Below are 25,666 nucleotides of genomic sequence, written 5' to 3' on the forward strand. Positions count from 1 at the left end.
CATTTTTAAATACCGGTAAGATAGAAATTACTTTAAAAAAAAACCAGTTACCATTTGAAATAAATGTAAACTACGAATTTAATCACATGATCGTCATAAAGACCATCTATAAAGTTTTTGCCCCAGGTCTGATTTACTGTTTCTAGCCTCGTGTTGGTGAGTTTTATTTATTAATAATTTTTTAAACATTCATATAAATATCGAAATACAAAAATAAAAAGAAAATCAATAAATAATTACTATCAATTACAGACTAAGGTGATAATATTTAACTAACGACATTTTATTTTATTAAAGAAAAAATATAATCGTATCCAAGATGAAGATGACAATGGGTAATGATGCCAAAGGTGTAGTTAGCCGTAAAAAAGCTTTCCAAGATAAAAGCAAACCTGCTGATATACGTATTAGTAACATTCTAGCTGCTAAAGGTATTTATTATTTTGCTATACATTTTCATACTTTTATTTATTTTTATTTAAAATATAAATCCATGGCGATTTAAATATTACCTTATATGGTTACTCTACCGGTTTCTTGCTCAACTCCATTTTTTATTGATATTCAATTGAATTTATTTTTTTTTAGCTCTCAGCGATTGCATTCGAACAAGTTTGGGTCCCCGTGGTATGGATAAAATGGTAAAATAAATAAAATTGTGTATTATTTTAATTGCAGACTTGGATAATTTTGCCCTGTCAATAAAATTATCCTTCAAAAAGTTGTGATGCTAAAAGTAGCAGACATCTGAAAATTCAAATTTTTTTTATTAAAGTCGCGGTAATTGTTTACAATCACGGCTCCACCTATTTTCGGCCATAAAAAGTCGAAAAATTATGCGAGAAAAGTTTTTTTTTTTCAAATTGTTTGTTTTTAAATGAATTTTACAAAAAAAAATATATGATAACTGAAAAAATTTTTTTTACAAAATTTTCAACAAAAACATCAAAAATATGTATTTTCTCACGTTATAAATTGAATTTGCTAATAGATAATCAAATTTTCACGAATTAATGAATTCATATCTTCAAATGCGCCGAAAAGTAAAATAGTTTAAAAATATGCATTTTTCGATTTCCAAAAATATGTGGAGCCGTGATTGTCAACAATTACCAAAGTCGCTTTTTTTTTAAATATCCACTAAAAAAATTAGTCAAAATTTTGGAGATTAATTTGTGGCAGTGTTACAACTCTGCTCACAACATCTTTACTCAAAGGAAGTAGCTATAACTTTACTCACTCACAACTTTACGCAGCCTCAACTCTACTTAGTTTTTTTACTCAGGTTTAACTGTACTCAGTTATATTTTTACTCATCTTCAACTAGACTTAGCTAAAACTCTACTCAAAAAGAATTGCTATTTTATCGATAGGCTAAAATATGTGAGTAGAATTGTAGCTGAGTCTAGATGAAGCTGAGTAAAGATATAACTGAGTAGAGTTGAACCTGTCCTGCTTGCCGGACCTTAGCAAGTTCTGCAGTGAAACATTTTCGGTTAACTTAACGACAAGTTTCTGGCAAGCTTGGCTGGATACTTTCCTTTAAGTTGGCTTCAGAATGCGGTAGTAGCTAGAAGTTAACTTGCGGTTCAGGTGGCTATCAGGGTTGAAGTGAAACTTTAAATCAACTTAACGTCATTGTCTGACAGTGACACTTGTAGTCAAATTGAATTCAAGTTTACAGACAATTTACTGTCAAAGGTAACTGCTTGCTCTCCAACATTTTCCTTTAAATTGGCTTCAGAATACGGCAGTAGCTTGTAGTTAATTTACGGTTGGGGTGGCTATCAGGGTGAGTACAAAAAACTGTAAGTAGAGTTGAGGTCGAGTAAAGTTGTGAGTAAGTAGAGTTGTAGCTACTTCCCTTGAGTAGATTCAGTTTACTAAATTGTAAGAAAATAAATTCTGGTGTCTGCTAATTTAAGTATCAAGAAATTAATATTTAGAGATGACGAAAAATTTTTTATTTTAAAATAGATCCAAGCTGCTAATGGCGAAGTGACCATCACCAATGACGGTGCGACTATTTTAAAAGAAATGAATGTGATTCATCCAGCAGCAAAAATGGTAAAAATTAATTATTTTTCCTTCCTCAAAGTCGTAAATTAAAAAATAATCTTAAGACTAAGTTGTAGTTGTTGATAAAATAATTAAAATAAATTTACAGCTGGTAGAATTATCAAGAGCACAAGACTCAGAAGCTGGAGACGGTACAACCAGTGTCGTAGTAATTGCCGGAGCACTCTTAGAATCAGTAGACCGTCTGTTGAACAAAGGACTTCATCCGACAGCAATAAGCGAGTCGTTCCAGAGAGCCTCCAGCAAAGGTGTTGAGATTCTCACCAACACTATGTCTATTCCAGTTGATCTAGCAGACAAGGAATCGTTGATCAAAGCAGCAGCAACTTCATTGAACTCGAAAGTCGTGTCTCAGCAGTCGAGTTTGTTGGCTCCGTTGGCAGTGAACGCGGTCCTGAAAATAACAGAGCCTGGAAAGGAGCAGGCCACTGACTTGAAGGACATCCATGTCATCAAGCAGTTGGGCGGTACCGTCGAAGACACTGAACTGATTGAGGGATTGGTGTTCACACAAAAGTCATGCAACGTCAATGGACCCAAGCGCATCGAGAAAGCCAAGATCGGGTTGATCCAATTCTGCATTTCTCCCCCTAAAACTGACATGGACCACAGCGTCATTGTCTCCGATTACTCGGCGATGGACCGGATCTTGAAGGAGGAACGTACCTACATACTCAACATTGTTAAGCAGATTAAGAAAGCAGGTTGCAATGTCCTCTTAGTTCAGAAATCAATTTTACGTGACGCCATCAGCGACTTGGCCATTCACTTCCTGGACAAAATAAAGGTGATGGTAATCAAAGACGTCGAGCGCGAGGACATTTCATTCGTTTGCAAGACTCTGGGATGCCGTCCGATCGCTTCCTTGGACCACTTCACTGCCGAGAATCTCGTCAACGCGGAACTCTGCGAGGAAGTTCAAACTGGCAGCTCCAAGTTCGTCAAGATCACCGGGATCCAAAACCCCGGACGCACTGTCACTGTTGTAGTCCGCGGTAGCAACAAACTCGTGCTTGAAGAAGCCGCGAGGTCACTCCACGACGCGCTTTGTGTCATCCGCTGTTTGGTAAAAGAAAAAGCTCTGATCGCCGGAGGCGGCGCGCCCGAGATCGAACTGGCTTTGAAATTATCAGCTTACGCCCAAACACTTGGGGGAGTCGACGCCTACTGCATCAAAGCTTTCGCTGACGCTCTAGAAATTATTCCGTCTACTCTCGCTGAGAACGCTGGGCTCAATCCGATCGCTACCGTCACTGAGCTGCGTAATCGCCATGCTCTGGGTGAGATCACTGCTGGTATCAACGTTCGCAAGGGAACGATCACAAATATTTTGGAGGAAAATGTCGTCCAGCCGCTTCTAGTTTCCACCAGTTGCATTACTCTCGCATCGGAAACTGTGCGCAGTATACTTAAGATTGACGATATTATCAACACCATGCAGTAATTTATTTTTTTTTGTTTTTATTTTGAGTTTTAAAATTAGCCAGTAATATTCCATTAGCTATTAATTAAAAGCTATAATTAAATTCACTAATTTTTTAATTTTGAATAAAATAATGAGTTCCCTCTCCACGGGGAATTAATTTCTATGGCATTAAAAATTTTTACTGGGTAATTTTAAATCGTAATTGAAGTAAAATTCATTTAATTACCATAAGCTCGCATTTTAATCACACGCTTACCAGCACATAATTTTCTACAATAAAAATAAAAATTGTATAAGATTAAATAAAAGTATTTGTTTTATTAAAGAAAGTAATTATAACTTTATTATGCTTGAGTTTATACTTTTAGTAAAATATCAGTCAGTACATTTAACAATCGTTCCAATAAATTTATTAAAAATAATTTTACAACAGCTTTAATTTTTTAAATTATCTTACATTACATTTATAATATTATTGTATGAGTTCACTTTTTAAGGACATTCTCAAACGCTCCCCTTCCAAGTTTTTAAAATAAATCTGATGACCTCGAACTGTTAATCGTCGTAAAATTTAATTAATTAATTAATTAAAAGTAATGTCAAATTTTTTATTAAAACTTTTATGACAGTTTGGGTCATAAGATTTTTTTTTAAAAGTGTGGGGAGGGTAAAAACGCCTTAACTTCGTATACAAAATTATTTTAAAAATGCGAAGGGAAGGAGTAATTTGAGTTTATTGATAGACAGTCTTTAGTATGGAATTTAAAAAAATTTATAATTAATGTGCGTTTTTTATTCTTACATGAGATATATTTTGCGACACTAGTCCATTAATCTCATTATTATTATTAATATTCTTAGACTGTAAAAAATATGCGGATTAAATCCGGAGTGAATTCAAAGAGAAAATTTTTTTATTTAATCCTCTTGGAGTGAAATTAAACTCCAGGTCGGAGTGGATGTAGATTAAAGCTAAATCTACATCACTCCGAAATTACTCCGCTGAAAAAAAAATTCCGTATGCGGAGTAATTTTGTTTTTACTCCGGAACTTTGAGTGCCGGAGTGAACTCGGGTTTAAATAAAATCCATATCCGCTTTGAATTCACTACCAATTTTTTACAGTGGATTATTATTATTAATATTCTTAGACTGAAAAAAATATGCGGATTAAATCCGGAGTAAATTCAAAGAGAAAATTCTTTTTTTTATTTAATCCGCTTGGAGTGAAATTAAACTCCAGGTCGGAGTGGATGCGGATTGAAATAAAATCTACACCACTCCGAAATCACTCCGCTGAAAAAAAAATTCCGTATGCGGAGAAATTTTTTTTACTCCGGAACTTTGAGTGCCGGAGTGAATTCGGGTTTAAATAAAATCCATATTCGCTTTGAATTCACTAGCAGTTTTTTACAGTGGATTATTATTATTATTATTATTATTAATATTATTAGACTGTAAAAAATATGCGGATTAAATCCGGAGTGAATTCAAAGAGAAAATTTTTTTATTTTACTCCCCTTGGAGTGAAATTGAAACTCCAGGTCGGAGTGGATGCGAATTAAAATAAAATCTACACCACTCCGAAATTACTCTGCTGAAAAAAAAATTCCGTATGCGGAGTAATTTTTTTTACTCCGGAACTTTGAGTGCCGGAGTAAATTAGGGTTTAAATAAAATCCATATCCGCTTTGAATTCACTAGCAATTTTTTACAGTGAATTATTATTATTATTAAACTGTAAAAATATACGGATTAAATCCTGAGTGAATTCAAAGCGGGAAATTTTTTATTCACTCCGGAACTTTGAGTGCCGGAGTGAATTTAGATTCCAATAAAATCCATATTCGCTCTGAATTCACTAACAATTTTTTACAGTGGATTATTATCATATTTTAAAAGCGTTATATATAACACAACCGACATAATATTAATTTTAAATTAAAAATATAAACATCATATGGACTAGTGTAACAAAATAACGTCTTAAGTACTGATTGTACGGCTGGATAACAATAAAAATTGTTTTAAATAAATCACCAGCGCGGGTGAATTTGATGGAATGTCCATTGGTTATAATTATTGTCAGCTTCGCAAGGCATCAGAGAAAGATGATTAGTCTGGGGATGCAAAGCGATACATTTTTTGTGAACTTTGTGCAATAGAGTCTTGGTCTTCTCGTCATACTGCCAGGGGCCGTCGACGGTCCCCAGTCTGCAGAATGACAACTTGATTCCCTGGTTATCAGCTTCGACGCACCGCTCGCCGATGCCCATTTGTCCTTGAGCATTAAGTCTGACCAGTTGGTTATTTCCGAACCCGTGGCAGTGGGAAGTCGCCATGAGACTCGGCGGGCTGTGGCCCATAGTGTCCAGACAAGCGGAAGTCGCGACACTTCTCAGCTCACCCCAGTGAATATTAGGCGGCAGTTCGGGGAATTTATCTAGAACATCATAGGCGATGTTGTCCATGTACCACTGGAAGTTCTTGCACTTCTTTCTCTCTTTAAATTTTAACTGTTCCGTGATGTCTCCATGGTCTAGAAGTCTGGCGAGTGGTTCGCGGGTGTAGAAAAATTCTTTGTGCTTTTCATCGAACCAGGTTTCAATAACTCGCTTGTAGTTTATTGTGATCAAAGGCCCCTTCTTTTTATCAGCTAATTTTCCGAATGTGTAGGGCATGAACCCGCGGTAAACGTGACCGACATGAGAGCAAGGTACCCAGAGAATGCTGCCACCGCATTGCCATATTTTAAAAGACAATTCAAAATTCTCTCCACCCCAGACCAGAAGTCCCTCGTCGTAGCCACCAAGGGACAAAAAGTATTTACGATTGATAGCAAAAAGTCCGCCTGCGTGAGTCGGAGATCTGTAGGGCATGCTCGCATAGTCTCTGCGCTTTGATTCGCGTCTAGGTAATTCATTTTCTTTGTACAGCATTCCCCATTCAAAGATACCTCTGTACAAATGACCTTCCTGGTAAACGGACCGGTACTCAAATGTCTTGTGGTCAATGCCGTCGATTATGGGCACCGTCATCACGCTCCAGTCTGCGGCGATGGGCGCCAACAGAGGCGGGAGCCAGTTGACGTTTACTTCGCAATGAGCATCTAGGAACACGATAACTTCACCGCGGGCTTCCCGCGCACCACGTGATCTCGTGCGTATCAGTCCCTGACGCTCTTCATTGCGCAGCAAACGAACTTTACCATTCCACTGATCAATGTAAGCCTCCAACTCGGCTTTCAAGTTTTCCTTGTCCGAGTAATCGTCCACGAGGAGAATTTCCTCGAGGAATTGAGGCGGAGTCCGGTTTAAAACGCTGTGCACTGTGCGCATCAGCACTGACCATCCCTCGTTATGGAAGACAATAATCACACTCGTTGTTGGAAGTTTTTTAGGGTAATCCCAGTGCTTACATTCTTCGGGTCTCAAGTCAGGGATAGAACGATCCAGAGATATCTCATCAGAACACACCATGTTCATACCGTAATCGGACTCCGCTTGCTGTACGTCATTCTGCTGATCATCTCGTAGCACGTGCGCTTTACCCCCTTCTCCAGGACCGCTGAGGATTTTCGTGTTCTGGGGTTCAAAATTACCGGGTCCTTCTACTAATACTGGTACCTAAATATAAATTAAAATTTTTAAAAACCTGCTGGACTAGAAATTTTTCTCTACACTCTAATTAATTAATTGTTTCAATAATCTGGTAATTAGAAGATAAATTACTTACGTTAATACTTTTACCAAAGTCATCATTCATCACTGAATAAATAGCATACAGCATCATCAGTGCGACCAGAACACAGGTAATAAGTCGGGCATTTCTTCTCAAATGCATCATCCTCATCTTCAATAATTAATTAGATCAACTAATTTGAAAATTTATTTAAATTTATCTCGACCTGTCAATAAAAAATTAATTAATTAATTAAATGATTGTAAATTAAATGAGATCAATTTAACCTGCGGTAATTACCTTCACTCCGTCATCTTGACATTAAATTAAATATGTAAATAAAATAAAATCTCAATTACTAGATAATTTATTCATAAATATTCTTATCAAACAATCAGTTGACGATATAAATATAAATATATATATAAATATATACTGATGATAATAAATATGAGAAATTTTGTCAACGTGTCTTAGATCCTGATTTTTAAGGTCATCTGACTCCGCGATATAAAATATATATAATTAACACCTACTATATCTATATATATTTATGTAAAGGTATATTACATATATGTATATCTATTGTGCAAATGTAAAGCAGACAACTTCAGGTCGGTCTTAGTTTTCTATCAGATTCAAATAAATTCAGTTTCCGAGTTCAGAGCGCAGGAAAAAATGACACTGAAATTAGCCGACGTCTAATAATTTTTGAATTCTTTTTGAACGATAAATTTTAAAAAAATATTTTTGAAAAAATTGCACCTGTAGTTTTTTAAATTTTCTACATGTGCATTTTTTTATTTTTTTTGTAACTGATGTTTTGAAACAAAAATCTTTAAATTTTTTATCGTCTGCTAACTTCAGTTCACGAGTTAGCTGACGTTTAATAATTTTTGAATTTTTTTTTCTAAATAAATTATAAAAGAACAAAATTTTGAAAAATTGCACCTGTAGTTTTTTAAATTTTCTACATGTCCATAACTTTATTATTTTTTTTTGTAATCGATTTATCGAAATAAATTCCGAAAATTTTCGATTGTCTGCCGACTTCAGATCATAAGAAAGAAAATAAAAAAAAGTGAACAAGTGAAGCTGGGTCTCTATTTTATTACAATAAAGAGGCACTTGTGTCGAATTCTATATTTATAAACAATTTATTCAATATATTTACGTTTATTTATATTTTTTAATTCATTATTACATACATTATTAATATATCAACAATTATTATCAATAATATTTACACTTAAATCCTCACTTATTTTATTTTATCGCCATGTTGGTTTTGTTGGTTATGTTTAAAATTATTCATTTATATTTTCATTAACTGGTAAGTTTATTTATTCTTATTTATTTATATACATACATATTTACCGAATCAATTTTTTTTTTAGCTCCAAAAATTCCGTGTCATTTTTTTTTCACCTGTCAAAAAATAAAATCTAATTATGGTGCGTTCATGTTCATTAAAAAATTGTAATAATTCAGTTCGACAGAAATACCGATTTTTTTTATTACCATCAGTTAAAAAAGTTGCTAAAAGAGCTGCGTGGTTGAAACAATGTGATTATTTATTATCAGAACCGCTTCCGACAACTGGTAATTCAATATCACTCTGTGAAGTAAGTAAACAATTACAATAATATTTAATTATTTAAATTAATTGGCAATTAATTAATAAATTTATTGATTGTTTTTTTAAAAAATTAAGGGACACTTTGAACCGGATCAGTTTGTTGAATACGGACCCAATGTACGCACGATATTAAAACCAACGGCAATACCAACGATATTCACTAAAAATCCTCCACGTGTTTGTGACGCAGTCGAGCAGTGGTACGACCAAGAGTACAAACACAACAGTACCCTGTCATTGATAAATGATCTTACAGTGACAGATGATTCGATTATTTACCACAATGACAATCAGGACAATGAAGTTGAGCTGGAGGAATTAAATAACGACAATGATGACAACGGATATGAGTACGAGTACGGCGACGTCGATGAAATGCCGGTTGCTAAAATAAAATCAACTGTCAGATTGATACGGATACAGAGAAACAAAATGCAAATTGCAACTCCACATGGTATTAAAATAATTGCGGCTTCTTGCAAAACGCAGATGGACAATTTGGTGGAGAACCAGGTGGTCGAGCACTTCGAGGAAGGATTGTCGCCGCCCTCGAGCAATGAGATGGAAACTATCGATGACAATTCGATGCCGTCATCAACTTTTGGGGTGGGAACCAAGAAAATTTGTCTGGATGTTGATAACAAAGCGGTGGCTTTTAAAGTTGATAATTCTGGTGGCTTTGGTTCGTTGGAAGAACATGAGGATGATTTTGATCCAGAGTACGCGGATTACTGCGATGAGGAGAACGGGACGAGGAAACGTAAGCTGGTTAACGCGGGATTTAAAAAACAGCCGAAGTATGAAATAACTCCGGTGTTTGTTAAGAAGGAGATTGATGATGATGATGATGATGAGGAAGTTGATGACAAGACGAGGCTGAGGGATATCATGCATTTTAATATTTCACAGGCTGATAGTGTAGAGTCGAATGATGCTGATGCTGACTCGAATGATGGTAATTTCGACCCGGAATTGTTGGATAGTTATAAAAATAATTATGATGATAATTATATTATGAATGATGATGATCAGCTGCATGAGGATCATGTTCTAGATGATGATGATCATGATAATGACATTGATTATTCTCAGCTGATAATGAACGCTACGGAATTACAAAAACAAGTTAAAGATTTAGAAAATGAGCGCGATAATATTACGAGAAAGGTAATTTTTTTTAATTAAATTATCACTAGTCCTAGTGAAATTTATGTGTAGTAAAATATTTAAAATATTTGTTTATTTTTTTTAGTATCGACGACTGGAATTAAAAATGGAAACATTTGAAACAAATCTTCGGTCATTTTTAAATGACGATCAAATAAAATTACTGCAGTCACAATCACCGTCAATGAACACAACATCTTGGTCTGCAGATACCCTTAAAAAAAGTGCCAAGATTCGCTGCATTGTTGGTCCACGTGCTTACGAATACTTACGCTCACAAGAGCGCTATCCACTTCCGTCATTCCGAACGCTCTATCGGCACCGCGATGTTTCGAGGATAAATGATTATACGGATGAAATGATACAGGAGCATATGAACGCGACGATAAATCGAGTTGCGATGGTCGCTGAAGAATCAGAAGCTTCGGATCTTGATGATGAAGCTGAGGCTGAGGCTGAAGCTGAAGCTGAAAGAGAGAATGAAAGACAAGCGGAGGCTGGAGCTCAAAGAGAAGCTGCTCAAAGAGAAGCTGCTCAAAGAGAAGCTGAAGCTCAAAAAGAAGCTGAAGCTCAAAGAGAAGCTGAAGCTCAAAGAGAAGCTGAAGCTGAACGTGAAGTTGAAGAAATAGAAGTTGACGATGACATTGAAAACGAGTTTGAAGCTCAAGACGACGAAAGACAAATTTCTATTGAAAATAATTCCGAACCAGAACATATCATAATTGATATGTTAGATCCTGATATTGAAGATGAAGAAATTTTTGAGGAAGAAGATTTAATTGAACAAGTACAAGATATTTTAATGAACAACGACGATGAAGAAACGTTACGACACGAAGACATCGCGGCTATAGATGGGTTTCGATACGTCGCCAGACATTCGGCCGCGGACAAAACAGATACGTGAAGGCTGTTTTTTAAAATAATGTAGTTGTATATAATTTAGTTTAGAGGTAATAATTCTTATGATTAAAAGGTTCAATGTATTTTATATAATAGATATGTAAATTAATTATTGCTAATATTTTTTTATTTATAATTAAATAATGATGGAATGAAAAATTGCCAAGTATTTAAATTTATTTTAAATACTATTATTGTGTGAATGATTAATAAAATAATTTGATAATAAAAATAATTAGTAGTTATTTTAAAATTTATACTTTTCAAATAAAAATGTTTTTTTTTTAATTAAACGTCAAAATGAAAAAAATTGAAGAGGGAGAAGGTGAATTTATAAAAAAAAGAAATTTGCAACGAAATTATGGATTTTAGAAAAAAAAGTTTTAAATGAAAGTTGTAGAGAATTTAATTTGCTACAAAAAAGGTTGAGTAGTTTATTGACGTATCTCTGATAGTTTTTCAGTTACAGAGAAAATAAACACGGGGTCTGTTAATTTAAGAATAATACTAAAATTATTTTCTTACTTTAAATTGTAATCACGTCGAAACAATTAGACGTACGTTAAAATGTCACGATACCTTTTTTGTAGAGAATTTCATTAGCTATCAAATTGTTTGAATACATTTTTTTCATATCTCTATTAGTTTACCCAGAATTTTGATTTTTCTATAAAAACTTTTAAATGTCAATTTCGAAATTTGTAATAAAATAAATGAAATTTAAAAAAAATTGAATATACGCCCACTGAAATGAGTATTTCTGGTCTAAGTACAAATTTTGAGTCTTAGTAAAATTTTTACTCACGTATAAACTTATATCCAGGATGTGAAATGAATCAAAATTTAAAAATAACTAAATTTACAAGTGAGACTAGTGTCAGTACCGGAAGAAATATGAAGGGATAATTGGTTTTAAAATTAAAAGTTTTATGAAAATTGCACGTAATGATGATTACCTTTAATTTTACGGCAATCAAAGTAATAGATGTTATAGCCGCGATCTATTTATACGAAAATATAGTTTACTTCGAACATCGTCCCGAGCTTTCTTCAGCATTTATATTAAAAACATCAAACGAAGAAGAAATGGAAAACGTAAGTGCCGGTGTTAAGTTGATAGTTTTTATTGATTTGAATAAAAATAACAGCAAAATGTTTTGTAGGATCAAAAAGAATTGGACGAGGGTGTTAAGGCATTTTTTTGGGCTAAAAGATTGTCTCGGTGCGTTGGGTTGTGGCCGGCGACTCCTAATTATTATTGGTTTAATATATGTATATTTTATCTCACCATTTTTGTGTCTCTGCAATTACTGCATCTTTATAACTCAGTTAATGATTTCGATAAAGTGATTGACGATTTTACGGAAAACTTGGCCTCGACGCATATGTATACGCGTATTCTGATGCTTCGTGTGCATAATTACAAAATTGGTGAGATGATAACGCAGGCAATGAAAGAATATAATACGAATACTTTTAGAAATTCTGATGAAATTAAAGTTTTTATGAAATTTATCAACAAGGGTAAATTTTTAATAAAAGGATTAATTATTTTTATTATGTCGACTGAAATTTCTTGGTTTTTGAAACCTTTAACGACACCCTCGTCATGTAAGTAAATTTATATTTATTATTATTAGTATTATTAATTATTTATTTATTTATTTATTTATAGCTGACGATTTAATGATCGATAATAATAAAACATTACCGCAATTTATTTTGCCTTTTCATGTTTCCCTATTTTATGAAGTCAATAGTTTAAAACGTTATATATTAACTTATTTATCATTAATGCCGATGGTTTATGTCACTGGGATCGGACATTCGGCAGTTGATTGTATTTTAGTTTTACTAGTATTCTATATCAGTGGAAAATTGTCTGTATTGACAACGAGGATCAATGCATTAAAAAATAACCAGTACGACTGTAGGAAAGAACTTAAAGAAATAATCGCTGAGCACAGTCGATTACTAAAGTAATTATGTTATGTTGGATTGAAAAAAAACATTTTTTTTAAATAGACTATTAATTATAAATAATTATTAAAGAATGGGAGATGAAGTTAAAGACGTTTACAGCACGGGGCTGTTGGTGTATCTAGTGAATGGTAATTTATTGATATGCGTCATTGGCTATCAGATTTTAATAGTAAGTAATTAAAATGATTTTATTTATGTTTGTTTGAATTGAAGGTAATTAATAAATTATCAAATTTATTAGAATTATATGACGGGTCCTAATTCGGATTTGTTGCAATATTTTGTTTATATAGGAGCAACTTATTTTATGATTGCTATTTTTTGTATTATAAGTGAGCATTTAACTGCTGAGGTAATTATTATACTAGTGAGTGAGAATGCGATTGCGGTAACGAGTGTTGGTATCATGAGCCATAGGCGACTGCTGCCAACACACGTGTCGGAGTCCCATTCTCTGTTAAATTACGTCCTTTTTATTTATTTTGAGTCGGGTAAGAGATTCAGTACCCGATAACTCATGTATTTGTATATCTATATTTACTAAATTTTATTAAATATAGATATATAAATACATGGAGTGATCGAGTACTAGTTCCCTGATCGGGTACTAGATTTTTTACCGTATATTTGAATTTTTTTCTTTAAAATAGAGCAACAAAGTTTGCGAAGCATATTGGAATTGTGAATGGTATAATATGCCGCAAGATTGTGTCAAAGATATTATTTATTGTATTAGACGATCGCAAAAGCCGTTGGCTCTGCAGGCTGGTAAATTTTCAATATTCAGCAGCGTCACTTTGACAGACGTAAGCATTTTTCCAACAAGTCCTTAAATTTATTAAAATATTATTTTATCATAAAAACAAAACAAAAAATGATTTCTTAAAAATTTTAATAGGTCACTAAAACTGCATTGAGTTATCTTTCAGTGCTACGAAATTTTTTAATTGCTGAATAAATGTATAATCCTGAATGTAAGCTTTTTAAAATTTTTGGTAATTAATAATTTTTGAGTCATGTTTCAAAAACGTTCTCATTTGACTCAATATTCACTCATATGAAATTGTAAATCAACTAAATTTTTTATGATCAAAATCCTAAAAATTTCAAATTTAAGTTCTAATCTGTCTCAAATTTAGAGGCTTGACTTTGAACTTTTTTTGAATTTTTTGGAAACGGATTTTTTTTACACGGTTACTGGGTATTAGTTTTAATGAACTTATTATATATGTAATCCACTTTTTTTAAAAAATACAAGTAAATACTTTCTGTCGATATATTTGATTTTAATATTTTGAGACCTCATAAATTTAGTAAGTAATATTTAAATCAGTGAGTTCAATAAAAGAATACCGTAGATAAAAGATATCAAAAAGAATAAGTGACCAACTGTTACTAAAAAATTTAAGTATAAAACTAGTGGTAAAATATATACGTAATGGATATAAATGGTCAGGTAATACGTGACAAATATATAAATTCAAAAGTATCAGAGTCTACTCTGGTCTCAGTGCAGTAAAAAAATATGAAGGGATAATTGGTTTTAAAATTTAAAGTTTTATAAAAATTGCACGTAATGATGATTGCCTTTAATTTTCCGGCAATCAAAGTAATAGATGTTATAGCCGCGATCAATTTATACGAAAATATAGTTTACTTCGAACATCGTCCCGAGCTTTCTTCAGCATTTATAGTAAAAACATCAAACGAAGAAGAAATGGGAAATGTAAGTGCCAGTGACAAGTTGATAGTTTTTATTGATTTGAATAAAAATTAGAGCAAAATATTTTGTAGGATCAAAAAGAATTGGACGAGGGTGTTAAGGCATTTTATTGGGCTGAAAAAATGTCTCGGTGCATCGGGTTGTGGCCAGTGAATCCAAACTATTATTTGTTCAATATATGCTTGTTATATTTTTCAGTTCTTATGGTATTAGAATTAATAGATCTTTATAATTCGGTTTATGATATCGATAAACTGATTGATAATTTCACGGAAAACTTGGCGTCAACGCATATGTATGCGCGAATTCTGATGCTCCGTGTGCATAATTATAGAATTGGTGAAATGATAACGCAGGCAATGAAAGATTATCGTATAAGTGCATTTAAAAGTTCTTATGAAATTAAAGTATTTATGGAATTTGTCAACAAGGGTAAATTTTTGATAAAAGGATTATTTATTTTTATTATGTCGACTGAAATTTCTTGGTTCTTGAAACCTTTAACGACACCCTCGTCATGTAAGCAAATTTATATTGTTGTTTAATTACTTATTTAAATTGCCCGGGTAAAAAAAAAGAAATTCGACTAGTCGAACTGCGAAATTGGTGACAGTTTCAAACTTTTGTCATACTCTCGAATGAAAAAAAACAGATTTCAGTCGCTGAGATTTTTCGATTAATATGAAAAAGTTTTAATTTTTCTCAAATTTCGAAGTTCGACTGATCGAAGGATTTTTTTTTATTTTTAATAATAAATATATTTATTATTTGTAGCTGATAACTCGATAGTTAATGACAATAAAACGTTCCCTCAATTTATTTTGCCTTATAATGTATACATATTTTATGAAGTTAATAGTATAAAACGTTATATATTAACTTATTTATCATTTATGCCGATGGTTTATGTCAGTGGAATCGGACATTCAGCGGTTGATTGTATTTTAGTTTTACTAGTATTCTATATCAGTGGAAAATTGTCTGTATTGACAATGAGGATCGATGCATTAAAAAATAACCAGTACGACTGTAGGAAAGAACTTAAAGAAATAATCGCTGAGCACAGTCGATTACTAAAGTAATTATGATATGTTGGATTGAAAAAAAACATTTTTTTTAAATTGAATATTAATTATAAATAATTATTAAAGAATGGGAGATGAAGTTAAAGACGTTTACAGCACGGGGCTGTTGGTGTATCTAGTGAATGGTAATTTATTAATATGCGTCATTGGCTATCAGATTTTAATAGTAAGTAATTAAAATGATTTTTTTTATGTTTGTTTGAATTGAAGGTAATTAATAAATTATTAAATTTATTAGAATTATATGACGGGTCCTAATTCGGATTTGTTGCAATATTTTGTTTATATAGGAGCAACTTATTTTATGATTGCTAATTTTTGTATTATCAGTGAGCATTTAACTGCTGAGGTAATTATTGTACTAGTCAGTGAGAATGCGATTGCGGTAACGAGTGTTGGTATCATGAGCCATAGGCAACTGCTGCCAACACACGTGTCGGAGTCCCATTTTCTGTTAAATTACGTCCTTTTTAGTTATTTTGACTAGGGTAAGAGACCCAGTACCCGATAACTTATGTATTTGTATATTTATATTTACTAAATTTGACTAAATATAGATATGTAAATACATGAAATGATCGAGTGCTACACTGTAAAAAGAGCGGTGTTAAAAATGGACTCATTTTAACTCCGCCCGGTGTTAAAATAAAATTACACCGGTGTTAAAAGTACCGGTGTTGAATCGGGGTAACCGGTGTAAAAGCGGAGTAAAATCGGTGTAAAGGCGGGGTAACCGGTGTTAAAGCGGAGTAAAATCGGTGTAAAGGCGGGGTAACCGGTGTAAAAACGAAGTAAACTGCGTCCGCTTGGATTATTAACTTTAAAGATTATAAAACACAAAAAATGTCAGTTCTTTATGAAAATTAATAAAGAATATCATTTATTAACAAGTATAGTGATCGAGTAAGTAAAAATATTCACAAAGTAAAATATTTTAACACTGGTAAAGGATATCTACACCGGCGGCGGCGTTATTTTAACACCGGTCTAGAATATTTACACCGGTGGCGGCGTTATTTTAACACCGGTCTAGAATATTTACACCGGTGACGGCGTTATTTTCACACCGCTTTCTAGGGTAAATTTAACACCGATAATTTTAACACCTACACCGTTTAGACTTACCCCGGTGATTTTTTACAGTGTAGTTCCCTGATCGGGTACTAGATCTTTTACTTTATATTTAAATTTTTTTCTAAAGAGCAACAAAGTTTGCGAAGCATATTGGAATTGTGAATGGTATAATATGCCGCAAGATTGTGTCAAAGATATTATTTACTGTATTGTACGATCGCAAAGGCCGTTGGCTTTACAAGCTGGTAAATTTTCAACATTCAGCATCGTTACTTTGACCGACGTAAGAATTTTTAAAATAATTCCCTGATTTTTAAAAATATTACCTTTTTATGAAAACAAAACAAAAATTAATTTTTTAAAAATTTTAATAGGTCACTAAAACTGCATTAAGTTATCTTTCAGTGCTTAGGAATTTTTTAATTGCTGAATAATTCCATCCATTAATATATTAACGTACCATATATTTGTCAATTAAACAGAATAATTGTAATAATTTATTGATTATCAATAAAATATATTTTAGTGGTATAAAAAAAATAAAATATCGATATAATTAAATTTGAAAAAATATCATACAAAAATAGAAAATATGAATTATTTTTGTATATATGAAATAAAAACTTTTCATTAATCACAATTATATAACCTGTTTTTTTAGATGTATGATATGTAGAGGAAGTGGGGCAAGATGGACGGCTTTAAATATTTATAAATTATGTGTTTAAAAGTTAGATTTTTTTTTTTAAAGATCGCCGGTAATTCAATAACCAGTGGGGTAAAATGACCGTATAAGAATTTTTAGGAATAGGGGAGACCGGGGCAAGACGGTCCACCTAAGCCGGTTATTATTATTTGTGGCTTTTAACCATCAAGTCGATTTACTCTTGTCCAACTTGAACTCAATTCACCAAAATTTTGGTGAAGCTCCTGAAAAAAAAAATTTTTTTTTTGGGGCAAGACGACCCCCTCCGAAAAAAAATGAAAAAAAAAAAAATTTTTTTTTTTTAATTGTAAAAAAATTTCCCGCGTAATAAATGTTTATATTTTTCTCTTTAACAACTGTATTTACTTTAATATTACTCGAAATAACCTTTTTTGATATAATACGAGTCATTCTTTCACTTCTGTAGAAAATTGATTATTGGTTTTTTTAACTTTTTCAAATGCTCTATTTTAATCCAAATCCATATAATTAACTAAAAAATGATATTTCTATTAAATTAATCATGACTAGGTTATAATACTATGAAATACATTTTCTTTTAGAATTTTTGAGTGGTTCATTTTGCCCCAAGTTTCACGTATCGGGCTAAAAATGAGTAAATAATCTTAATTTGTGATAATCAAAAGGAAACAAGAAAAAAAAAATTTTGGTTAATTTTTGAGGTGGGCCGTCTTGCCCCGGTCTCCCCTAAGACTGGTGACCGCTTTACTCTCTAAACATGAATTAGTGAAAATATGTGAATATTCACTAATTCCAAGTGCAAACCGAACCACTAATTTCAAAAAGTGGTTCGGTTGGTACTCAGAATTAGTGAATATTCACTTATTTCACTTATTAATGTTTAGAGAGTAGGTCGTCAATCACTTGTTAATTATAACATCAAAATTCCGGATCGGAGTGAGTGCGGATTTAAATCATGTCCTTATTAACTTCCTATTTTTGAAAGTATACAGAACAGCCGGTTGAAAAAAAAATAAATAGGAACAGTGAAAAAAAAAAATTTGAAGTCAATGGAGCCTGGAATAACTTACACTATTGTCTTGTTAATAATGAGATAAAAATTTTTTCTTCAAAGACACTATTTTATTTAAACAACCATCAAAGCCAATATTTATTACTTAGTCGCTTCCAGACCAGGAGTTCCGCTTACAATGTAAGTAACACGAGTTGCTGAAGTAACAGTAATTTCATTTATATCTACAGCATGACTAATAGTACTTCTCGATTTAATATGATTTTCAACAACTTTAATATTTTCCATCTGAGCCACAGAGGGTCTTTCTATCACTAAAAACATCCCAGAGATAATAGACATAAAGAAAAATGAAACTTGCAGTAAAATTGTTCCTGACGTAATTGAATATAATATCGTCCGAAGCAATTAAAGGTATAGTACTCGAGACATAGGCAATGAAAATGTTCACTTCGGACATTGTCACAAGGAAAGACCCCTCATTCAAATGAACTCTCTTAAACCAGCAAGACATGGAAGAAGAGAAGCGCGTAAGTCTTGCTGACATTGTGTCAGATAGCCGAGTACTTAGTGACAGAAAAAAAATATTAAATTGTAAAATAAATTATAGATGAAAGAGCTACTGAATGAGGGTGTCAAAGTGTTTGATTGGGCAAGATGGATATCTGTGGGAATCGGTGTCTGGCCTCTCGCGCCAAATAATTATATTTTTAATATAACGTTTTTTTATTCTACAATCTTTATGATTTTCGAGTACATTGATATTTTTTTCCATATCCATGATATCGCGGCTATTATGGATAATCTATCTGAGAATGTTCCATTTACAGTTGTTTATGTATATACATTATTTTTACGAATCGAGAGAAAGGAATTAAGTTTAATATTTAATGAATTACTGTCGGATTATACCAGAGACGACGCGTTTGAAAATTTAAATGAAGTTAAAACATTTAAGATTTACAGTGACAATGCTAAATTTTTTGTTAAAAATATTATTGGCTCTGCTGTCGCTTCAGGAATCATTTGGTTTCTCTATCCAATGACTAAATTTAATAATTTAGGTGAGGAGATTATAAGACAATTATTATTTTTAAATTTTTAAAAATAATTTATTATTTTTTACTACTGTAACTTGTAATTGAATTTTGCATAACAGATTTTGAGAATAAAACGTCGATTATTTTACCATATCGTGCCTACATTTTTCATGAAATAAATGACTTGAGAATTTATGCATTAACTTATGCTTGCGAAAGTCCATTTGCTGCTGTTATTTATTTCGGTATAACAAGTTTTAATGTATATTTAATAATTATTGTTTTTCATCTAAGTGGTAGGCTGGCTATTTTGGCAATACGAATAGACAAATTTCAAATTGAAAAAATGGAATATCGAGATAAGTTGAATGTTATTGTCGAGAATATTAAATTAATAAAGTAAGATTCAAACTTGATAATTTAATAAATAATTTAACAAGACAAATGTCCCAATTACTTATGTTGTACCTATATATTTGCTTATAGCAAAAGAATGTACAACAAATTTTTTGTAACAATCAGCAATTGGGCCATTTACCATATATGACGATATAAAGTTAAATATATTTTTATATTATTGTTCAATAGATTGGGGCATCAAATTGCAGATATATTTTCTACACCATTATTAGTATTTTTTGTGTTAATAAATTTTTCATTGTGTGTTCTTGGATACCAAATATTAGTAGTAAATATCGTTTTCATGATTAAAAATATTTTATTACCATTATTATTATTATTTTCAAAAATTGATTAATTTCCAGATTTTAATAACAGGACTTAATGCAGAGATAATGCAATACATTATTCTTTTATGTACGGCGTACGTTTTGTTGTTTGTTATTTGTTTTAATAGCGAACTTCTTTCCGATGAGGTTAAAATAGTTTTTAGTAATTAATTAATTTTTTTGTTTTGTATAAATAAAATAATAATCAATTTATTTGTTCATTTAATTCAGAAAAATAAAGTTTACCAAGCATTTTGTAACTGTAGCTGGTATAATATGCCTCCGAGTTATATCAAAGATATAACTTTTTGTTTAGCGCATTTACAAAATCCGCTTGTTTTGAAGGCTGGTAAATTTTCAACTTTCAGTTATGTGACAATGACAAGCGTAAGTTTATAAATCAAGTTAACTACAAAATAAAAAGAAATATATAATAAGTCGCGAGTGTATTGTCTGAACTTGACCCGGAGAGAGAATGAACTTCGGAAATCGCTCCCACTATCGATCATTTCTAAATTGCGCATGCTCAAGGAAAAGCGGGAGAATATTTAGGACATAAAACAGCCAGAGTAGGAGTAAAAACCGAAAATACCCGAAGTACATTCTCTTGCTGGTATAATTTTGCTCGAGCCAAAGGCGAGGGCTACCAACACGTGAACTGAGCGATTTTATTTTCCTCCGTGATGTCAATACTATTTTTTACTGCATCTACAAATGGGAAGCTCTGAATTCTGTCATTTTTGCAATAAAGTTTACGCGTTCGCTTACATATCATCATTTGATTTTTCTAAAAAAAAAGTGACACGTCCTGCTAAAAAGGTCATGAATTTAAACTTTCTACGTAGATGTAGTAAAAAATATGTTATTGCATATATTTTTAATTTAAAATTTACAATAAATTGTTTTCACTGTATTTTACTTCTGCAAGTATTCATTATATTTATTAATTTAACGTTACTTTTTATTTGAATTTACAGATAACAAAAACTGCATTTGGATATTTTTCAGTGCTGAAAAATTTTTTAGTTCGTAATTAATTTGTTACGAGAATATAATTGTTAGATAAAATGTACAGCGAATTGTTAATAGATAGTATATAATTGAAATAAATAAAATAAAAAATAACTGACAAGATAAAAAAGTATAAGAAAGTCCCTATGATTTAATCACTAGATTATCAAGATACGCGGTCGCGTCTCGCGCCAAGTATGCATCGAATAGTGTGAAAAATTGAAGTATAATCCAGATGAACTTGGTGATTCAGTATCATCTTCAATAAGTAATTAATGAATATGGTACTGACTCGCCAAATTCATTTGTATTATTCTTTAATATCAGACGAATATAAGTATTCGTTGAACACGATGACATGCTTATATCAACTAACTGTACTTGTTATAACAGAGCTTTCTGCGAGTATATCGATTGGATTAACTCGATGCTTTCATTCTTGATATTCTATTGAGACTGAAGTATAAGCGTGTCTTTTTGAAGTGTAACTTTGCGCATGAGTGATCAAATATCCCGCCTACAATTCGTTGCTATGTCAACAAAAGTAATTCAAATTTTTTTCCCACTATGAAAAAGAACATCTCTCGGTTTAGTATTATTTTAAAATCATCAATATTTTGCAATAAAAGAAAAAAATCTAAAATGAATCAATAGTATACTGCAAACACAAAGGATGGATTTAAGATAATTGCCCTTGGTTCTCGCGAAATAAAATAGATTCAATACCGGAGAGGTTTGTCTTTGTGTCGATAAAAATATCTAAGAGATAATAGTTGTAAAAAAAAAAAAATGAAGAGACTTGCAGTGAACTTGCTTCTTTTGTAACTAAATCCAACATTGTTTGAAGCAATTAAAGGTATATCACTCGAGATATAGGTATAGAAATATAGGCGATGAAAATGTTCACTTCGGACGTTGTCACCAGGAAATACCCCTCATTCAATTGAACTCTCTTAAACCAGCAAGACATGGAAGAAAAGAAGCGCGTAAGTCTTGCTGACATTGTGTCAGATAGCCGAGTACTTAGTGACAGAAAAATAATATTAAATTGTCAAATAAATTGTAGATTAAAGAGCTTTTGAATGAAGGTGTCAAAGTGTACGATTGGGCAAGATGGATATCTATGGGCATCGGTGTCTGGCCTCTTGCGCCAAATAATTATATTTTTAATATAACGTTTTTGTATTCTACAATCTTTATGATTTTCGAGTACATTGATATTTTTTTCCATATCCATGATATCGCGGCTATTATGGATAATCTATCTGAGAATGTTCCATTTACTGTTGCTTATGCGTATACATTATTTTTACGAGTCGAGAGAAAGAAATTAAGTTTAATATTTAATGAATTTTTGTCGGATTATACCAGAGACGACGCGTTTAAAAATTTAAATGAAGTTGAAACATTTAAGATTTACAGTGACAATGCTAACTTTTTTGTTAAAAATATTATTGGCTCTGCTTTCTCTTCAGGAATTATTTGGTTATTTTATCCAATGACTAAATTTAATAATTTAGGTGAGAAGATTATAAGACAATTATTATTTTTAAATTTTTAAAAATAATTTATTATTTTTTACTACTGTAACTTGTAATTGAATTTTGCATAATAGATTTTGAGAATAAAACGTCGATTATTTTACCATATCGTGCCTACATTTTTCATGAAATAAATGACTTGAGAATTTATGCATTAACTTATGCTTGCGAAAGTCCATTTGCTGCTCTTGTTTGTTTCGGTATGATAAGTTTTAATATATTTTTAATTATTTTCGTTTTCCATCTAAGTGGTAGGCTGGCTATTTTGGCAATGAGAATAGACAAATTTCAAATTGAAGAAATGGAATATCGAGATAAGTTGAATGTTATTGTCGAGAATATTAAATTAATAAAGTAAGATTCAAACTTGATAATTTAATAAATAATTTGACAAGACAAATGTCCCAATTACTTATGTTGTATATATTTGCTTATACCAAAAGAATGTAGGGGAGACCGGGGCAAGACGGCCCACCTAAGCTGGTTATTATTATTTGTGGCTTTTAACCATCAAGTCGATTTACTCTTGTCCAACTTGAACTCAATTCACCAAAATTTTGGTGAAGCTCCTGAAAAAAAATTTGTTTTTTTTTTGGGGCAAGACGGCCCCCTCCGAAAAAAAATGAAAAAAAAAAATTTTTTCTTTTAATTGTAAAAAAATTTCCCGCGTAACAAATGTTTATATTTTTCTCTTTAACAACTGTATTTACTTTAATATTACTCGAAATAATCTTTTTTGATATAATACGAGTCATTTTTTCACTAGGTTATAATACTATGAAATACATTTTCTTTTAGAATTTTTGAGTGGTTCATTTTGCCCCAAGTTTCACGTATCGAGCTAAAAATGAGTAAACAGTCTAAATTTGTGATAATCAAAAGAAAACAAGAAAAAAAAAAATTTGGTTAATTTTTGAGGTGGGCCTTCTTGCCCCAGGTGGGCCGTCTTGCCCCGGTCTCCCCTACAACAAATTTTTTGTTACAATCAGCAATTGGGCCATTTACCATATATGATGATATAAAGTTGAATATATTTCTATATTATTGTTCAATAGATTGGGGCATCAAATTGCAGATATATTTTCTACACCATTATTAGTATTTTTTGTGTTAATAAATTTTTCATTGTGTGTTCTTGGATACCAAATATTAGTAGTAAATATTGTTTTCATGATTAAAAATATTTTATTACCATTATTATTATTATTTTCAAAAATTTATTAATTTACAGATTTTAATAACAGGACTTAATGCAGAGATAATGCAATACATTATTCTTTTATGTACGGCGTACGTTTTGTTGTTTGTTATTTGTTTTAATAGCGAACTTCTTTCCGATGAGGTTAAAATAGTTTTTAGTAATAAATTAATTTTTTTTTTCGTATAAATAAAATAATAATCAATTTATTTATTCATTTAATTCAGAAAAATAAAGTTTACCAAGCATTTTGTAACTGTAGCTGGTATAATATGCCTCCGAGTTATATCAAAGATATAACTTTTTGTTTAGCGCATTTACAAAATCCGCTTGTTTTGAAGGCTGGTAAATTTTCAACTTTCAGTTATGTGACAATGACAAGCGTAAGTTTATAAATCAAGTTAACTACAAAATAAAAAAAAATATATAATAAACTCGCGAGTGTATTGTCTGAACTTGACCCGGAGAGAGAATGAACTTCGGCAATCGCTCCCACTATCGATCATTTCTAAATTGCGCATGCTCAAGGAAAAGCGGGAGAATATTTAGGACATAGAACAGCCGAAGTGGGAGTAAAAACCGAAAACACCCGAAGGACATTCTCTTGCTGATATAATTTTGCTCGATCCAAAGGCGAGAGCTGCCAACACGTGAACTGAGCGATTTCATTTTCCTCCGTGATGTCAATACTATTTTTTACTGCATCTACAAATGGGAAGCTCTGAATTCTGTTATTATTGCGATAAAGTTTACGCGTTCGCTTACATATCATCATTTGATTTTTCTAAAAAAAAAGTGACACGTCCTGCTGAAGAGGTTACGAATTTGAACTTTCTACGCAGATGTGGTAAAAAATATGTTATTGCATATATTTTTAATTTAAAATTTACAATGAATCGTTTTCACTGTATTTCACTTCTTCAAGTATTTATTATATTTTTTAATTTAATGTTCCTTTTTATCTGAATTTACAGATAACAAAAACTGCATTTGGATATTTTTCAGTGCTGAAAAATTTTTTAGTTCGTAATTAATTTGTTACGAGAATATAATTGTTAGATAAAATGTACAGCGAATTGTTAATAGATAGTATATAATTGAAATAAATTAAATAGAACATAACTGACAAGATAAAAAAGTAAAAGAAAGTCCCTATGATTTAATCACTAGATTATCAAGATACACGGTCGCATCTCGCGCCAAGTATGCATCGAACAGTGTTAGAAATCGAAGAATAATTCAGATGAACTTGGAGATTCAGTATCACTTTAAATAAGTCATAAATGAATATAGTACTGACTTGCCGAGTTCATTTGTATTATTCTTCAATATCACTTCATTTTGATCTCATATAAAACGTATACCCAAGAGGCACAGAAAGAATTTTCAACTTCTCCTTCGATCTTACGGAAAAAGGAATCAACAAATATCAATTGTTGACTTAAACTGAACAAAAGTTTATCATCATTTTCATTCGCCGCTAAGATTTTTAATACTAATTTTAACTTCAAAAATTTTTCTACAATAAATGCTTCACTGGAGCACTTTTTTATAGATGAAATCTGTTTTTTGGCTGATATGAATATGCACACATTAGAGTTTCTTTTCACCCGCATTTGTTATAACAGAACTTTTTGTAAGTATACAGATTGAATTAATAAGATGTTTTCATTCTCGGAATTCTATTGA

General features: G+C 31.7%; 7 protein-coding genes across 8 annotated transcripts; 6 read left to right on the forward strand and 1 right to left on the reverse strand.

The window, feature by feature from the left end:
* Positions 1 to 21: 21 nt before the first annotated feature.
* On the forward strand, positions 22 to 3,830 carry LOC130673612 (T-complex protein 1 subunit delta). Its single transcript, XM_057478701.1, has 5 exons — positions 22 to 156; positions 298 to 431; positions 589 to 641; positions 1,978 to 2,067; positions 2,168 to 3,830. The coding sequence occupies exons 2-5, from the start codon at positions 320 to 322 to the stop codon at positions 3,521 to 3,523; spliced, it is 1,611 nt and encodes a 536-aa protein (XP_057334684.1). The 5' UTR covers positions 22 to 156; positions 298 to 319; the 3' UTR covers positions 3,524 to 3,830.
* Positions 3,831 to 3,875: 45 nt separating this feature from the next.
* On the reverse strand, positions 3,876 to 7,702 carry LOC130673611 (N-acetylgalactosaminyltransferase 7). Its single transcript, XM_057478700.1, has 3 exons — positions 7,486 to 7,702; positions 7,240 to 7,411; positions 3,876 to 7,130 (listed from the first exon to the last, which is right to left on the reverse strand). The coding sequence occupies exons 2-3, from the start codon at positions 7,354 to 7,356 to the stop codon at positions 5,541 to 5,543; spliced, it is 1,707 nt and encodes a 568-aa protein (XP_057334683.1). The 5' UTR covers positions 7,357 to 7,411; positions 7,486 to 7,702; the 3' UTR covers positions 3,876 to 5,540.
* A 538-nt stretch (positions 7,703 to 8,240) lies between these two features.
* On the forward strand, positions 8,241 to 11,122 carry LOC130673605 (repetitive organellar protein-like). 2 transcript variants are annotated; one of them, XM_057478685.1, is made up of 4 exons: positions 8,241 to 8,518; positions 8,583 to 8,810; positions 8,900 to 9,991; positions 10,077 to 11,122. In XM_057478685.1, the coding sequence occupies exons 2-4, from the start codon at positions 8,637 to 8,639 to the stop codon at positions 10,896 to 10,898; spliced, it is 2,088 nt and encodes a 695-aa protein (XP_057334668.1). In that variant the 5' UTR covers positions 8,241 to 8,518; positions 8,583 to 8,636; the 3' UTR covers positions 10,899 to 11,122. The 2 variants fall into 2 exon arrangements, with proteins under 2 accessions (XP_057334668.1, XP_057334669.1); XM_057478686.1 differs by lacking the exon at positions 8,241 to 8,518 and having other exon boundaries at positions 8,579 to 8,810.
* A 720-nt stretch (positions 11,123 to 11,842) lies between these two features.
* LOC130673250 (uncharacterized) lies at positions 11,843 to 13,942 on the forward strand. Its single transcript, XM_057478207.1, has 7 exons — positions 11,843 to 11,989; positions 12,058 to 12,505; positions 12,570 to 12,873; positions 12,947 to 13,046; positions 13,119 to 13,229; positions 13,528 to 13,683; positions 13,776 to 13,942. Exons 1-7 carry the CDS (start codon positions 11,843 to 11,845, stop codon positions 13,833 to 13,835), a joined length of 1,326 nt encoding a protein of 441 aa, XP_057334190.1. The 3' UTR covers positions 13,836 to 13,942.
* A 649-nt stretch (positions 13,943 to 14,591) lies between these two features.
* LOC130673623 (odorant receptor 85b-like) lies at positions 14,592 to 17,219 on the forward strand. Its single transcript, XM_057478715.1, has 7 exons — positions 14,592 to 14,603; positions 14,672 to 15,119; positions 15,375 to 15,678; positions 15,752 to 15,851; positions 15,924 to 16,034; positions 16,887 to 17,042; positions 17,134 to 17,219. Exons 1-7 carry the CDS (start codon positions 14,595 to 14,597, stop codon positions 17,191 to 17,193), a joined length of 1,188 nt encoding a protein of 395 aa, XP_057334698.1. The 5' UTR covers positions 14,592 to 14,594; the 3' UTR covers positions 17,194 to 17,219.
* A 1,661-nt stretch (positions 17,220 to 18,880) lies between these two features.
* Positions 18,881 to 21,341, forward strand: LOC130673627 (odorant receptor 85b-like). The gene is made up of 7 exons (XM_057478720.1): positions 18,881 to 18,989; positions 19,070 to 19,523; positions 19,619 to 19,898; positions 20,088 to 20,187; positions 20,264 to 20,374; positions 20,459 to 20,614; positions 21,205 to 21,341. Exons 1-7 carry the CDS (start codon positions 18,972 to 18,974, stop codon positions 21,262 to 21,264), a joined length of 1,179 nt encoding a protein of 392 aa, XP_057334703.1. The 5' UTR covers positions 18,881 to 18,971; the 3' UTR covers positions 21,265 to 21,341.
* An 813-nt stretch (positions 21,342 to 22,154) lies between these two features.
* On the forward strand, positions 22,155 to 25,213 carry LOC130673626 (odorant receptor 85b-like). Its single transcript, XM_057478719.1, has 7 exons — positions 22,155 to 22,224; positions 22,305 to 22,758; positions 22,854 to 23,133; positions 23,835 to 23,934; positions 24,011 to 24,121; positions 24,205 to 24,360; positions 24,952 to 25,213. The coding sequence occupies exons 1-7, from the start codon at positions 22,207 to 22,209 to the stop codon at positions 25,009 to 25,011; spliced, it is 1,179 nt and encodes a 392-aa protein (XP_057334702.1). The 5' UTR covers positions 22,155 to 22,206; the 3' UTR covers positions 25,012 to 25,213.
* The last annotated feature ends 453 nt before the right edge of the window (positions 25,214 to 25,666 follow it).

This window comes from Microplitis mediator, chromosome 8 (assembly GCF_029852145.1).
Source record: "Microplitis mediator isolate UGA2020A chromosome 8, iyMicMedi2.1, whole genome shotgun sequence".
Lineage (NCBI taxonomy): Eukaryota > Metazoa > Arthropoda > Insecta > Hymenoptera > Braconidae > Microplitis > Microplitis mediator.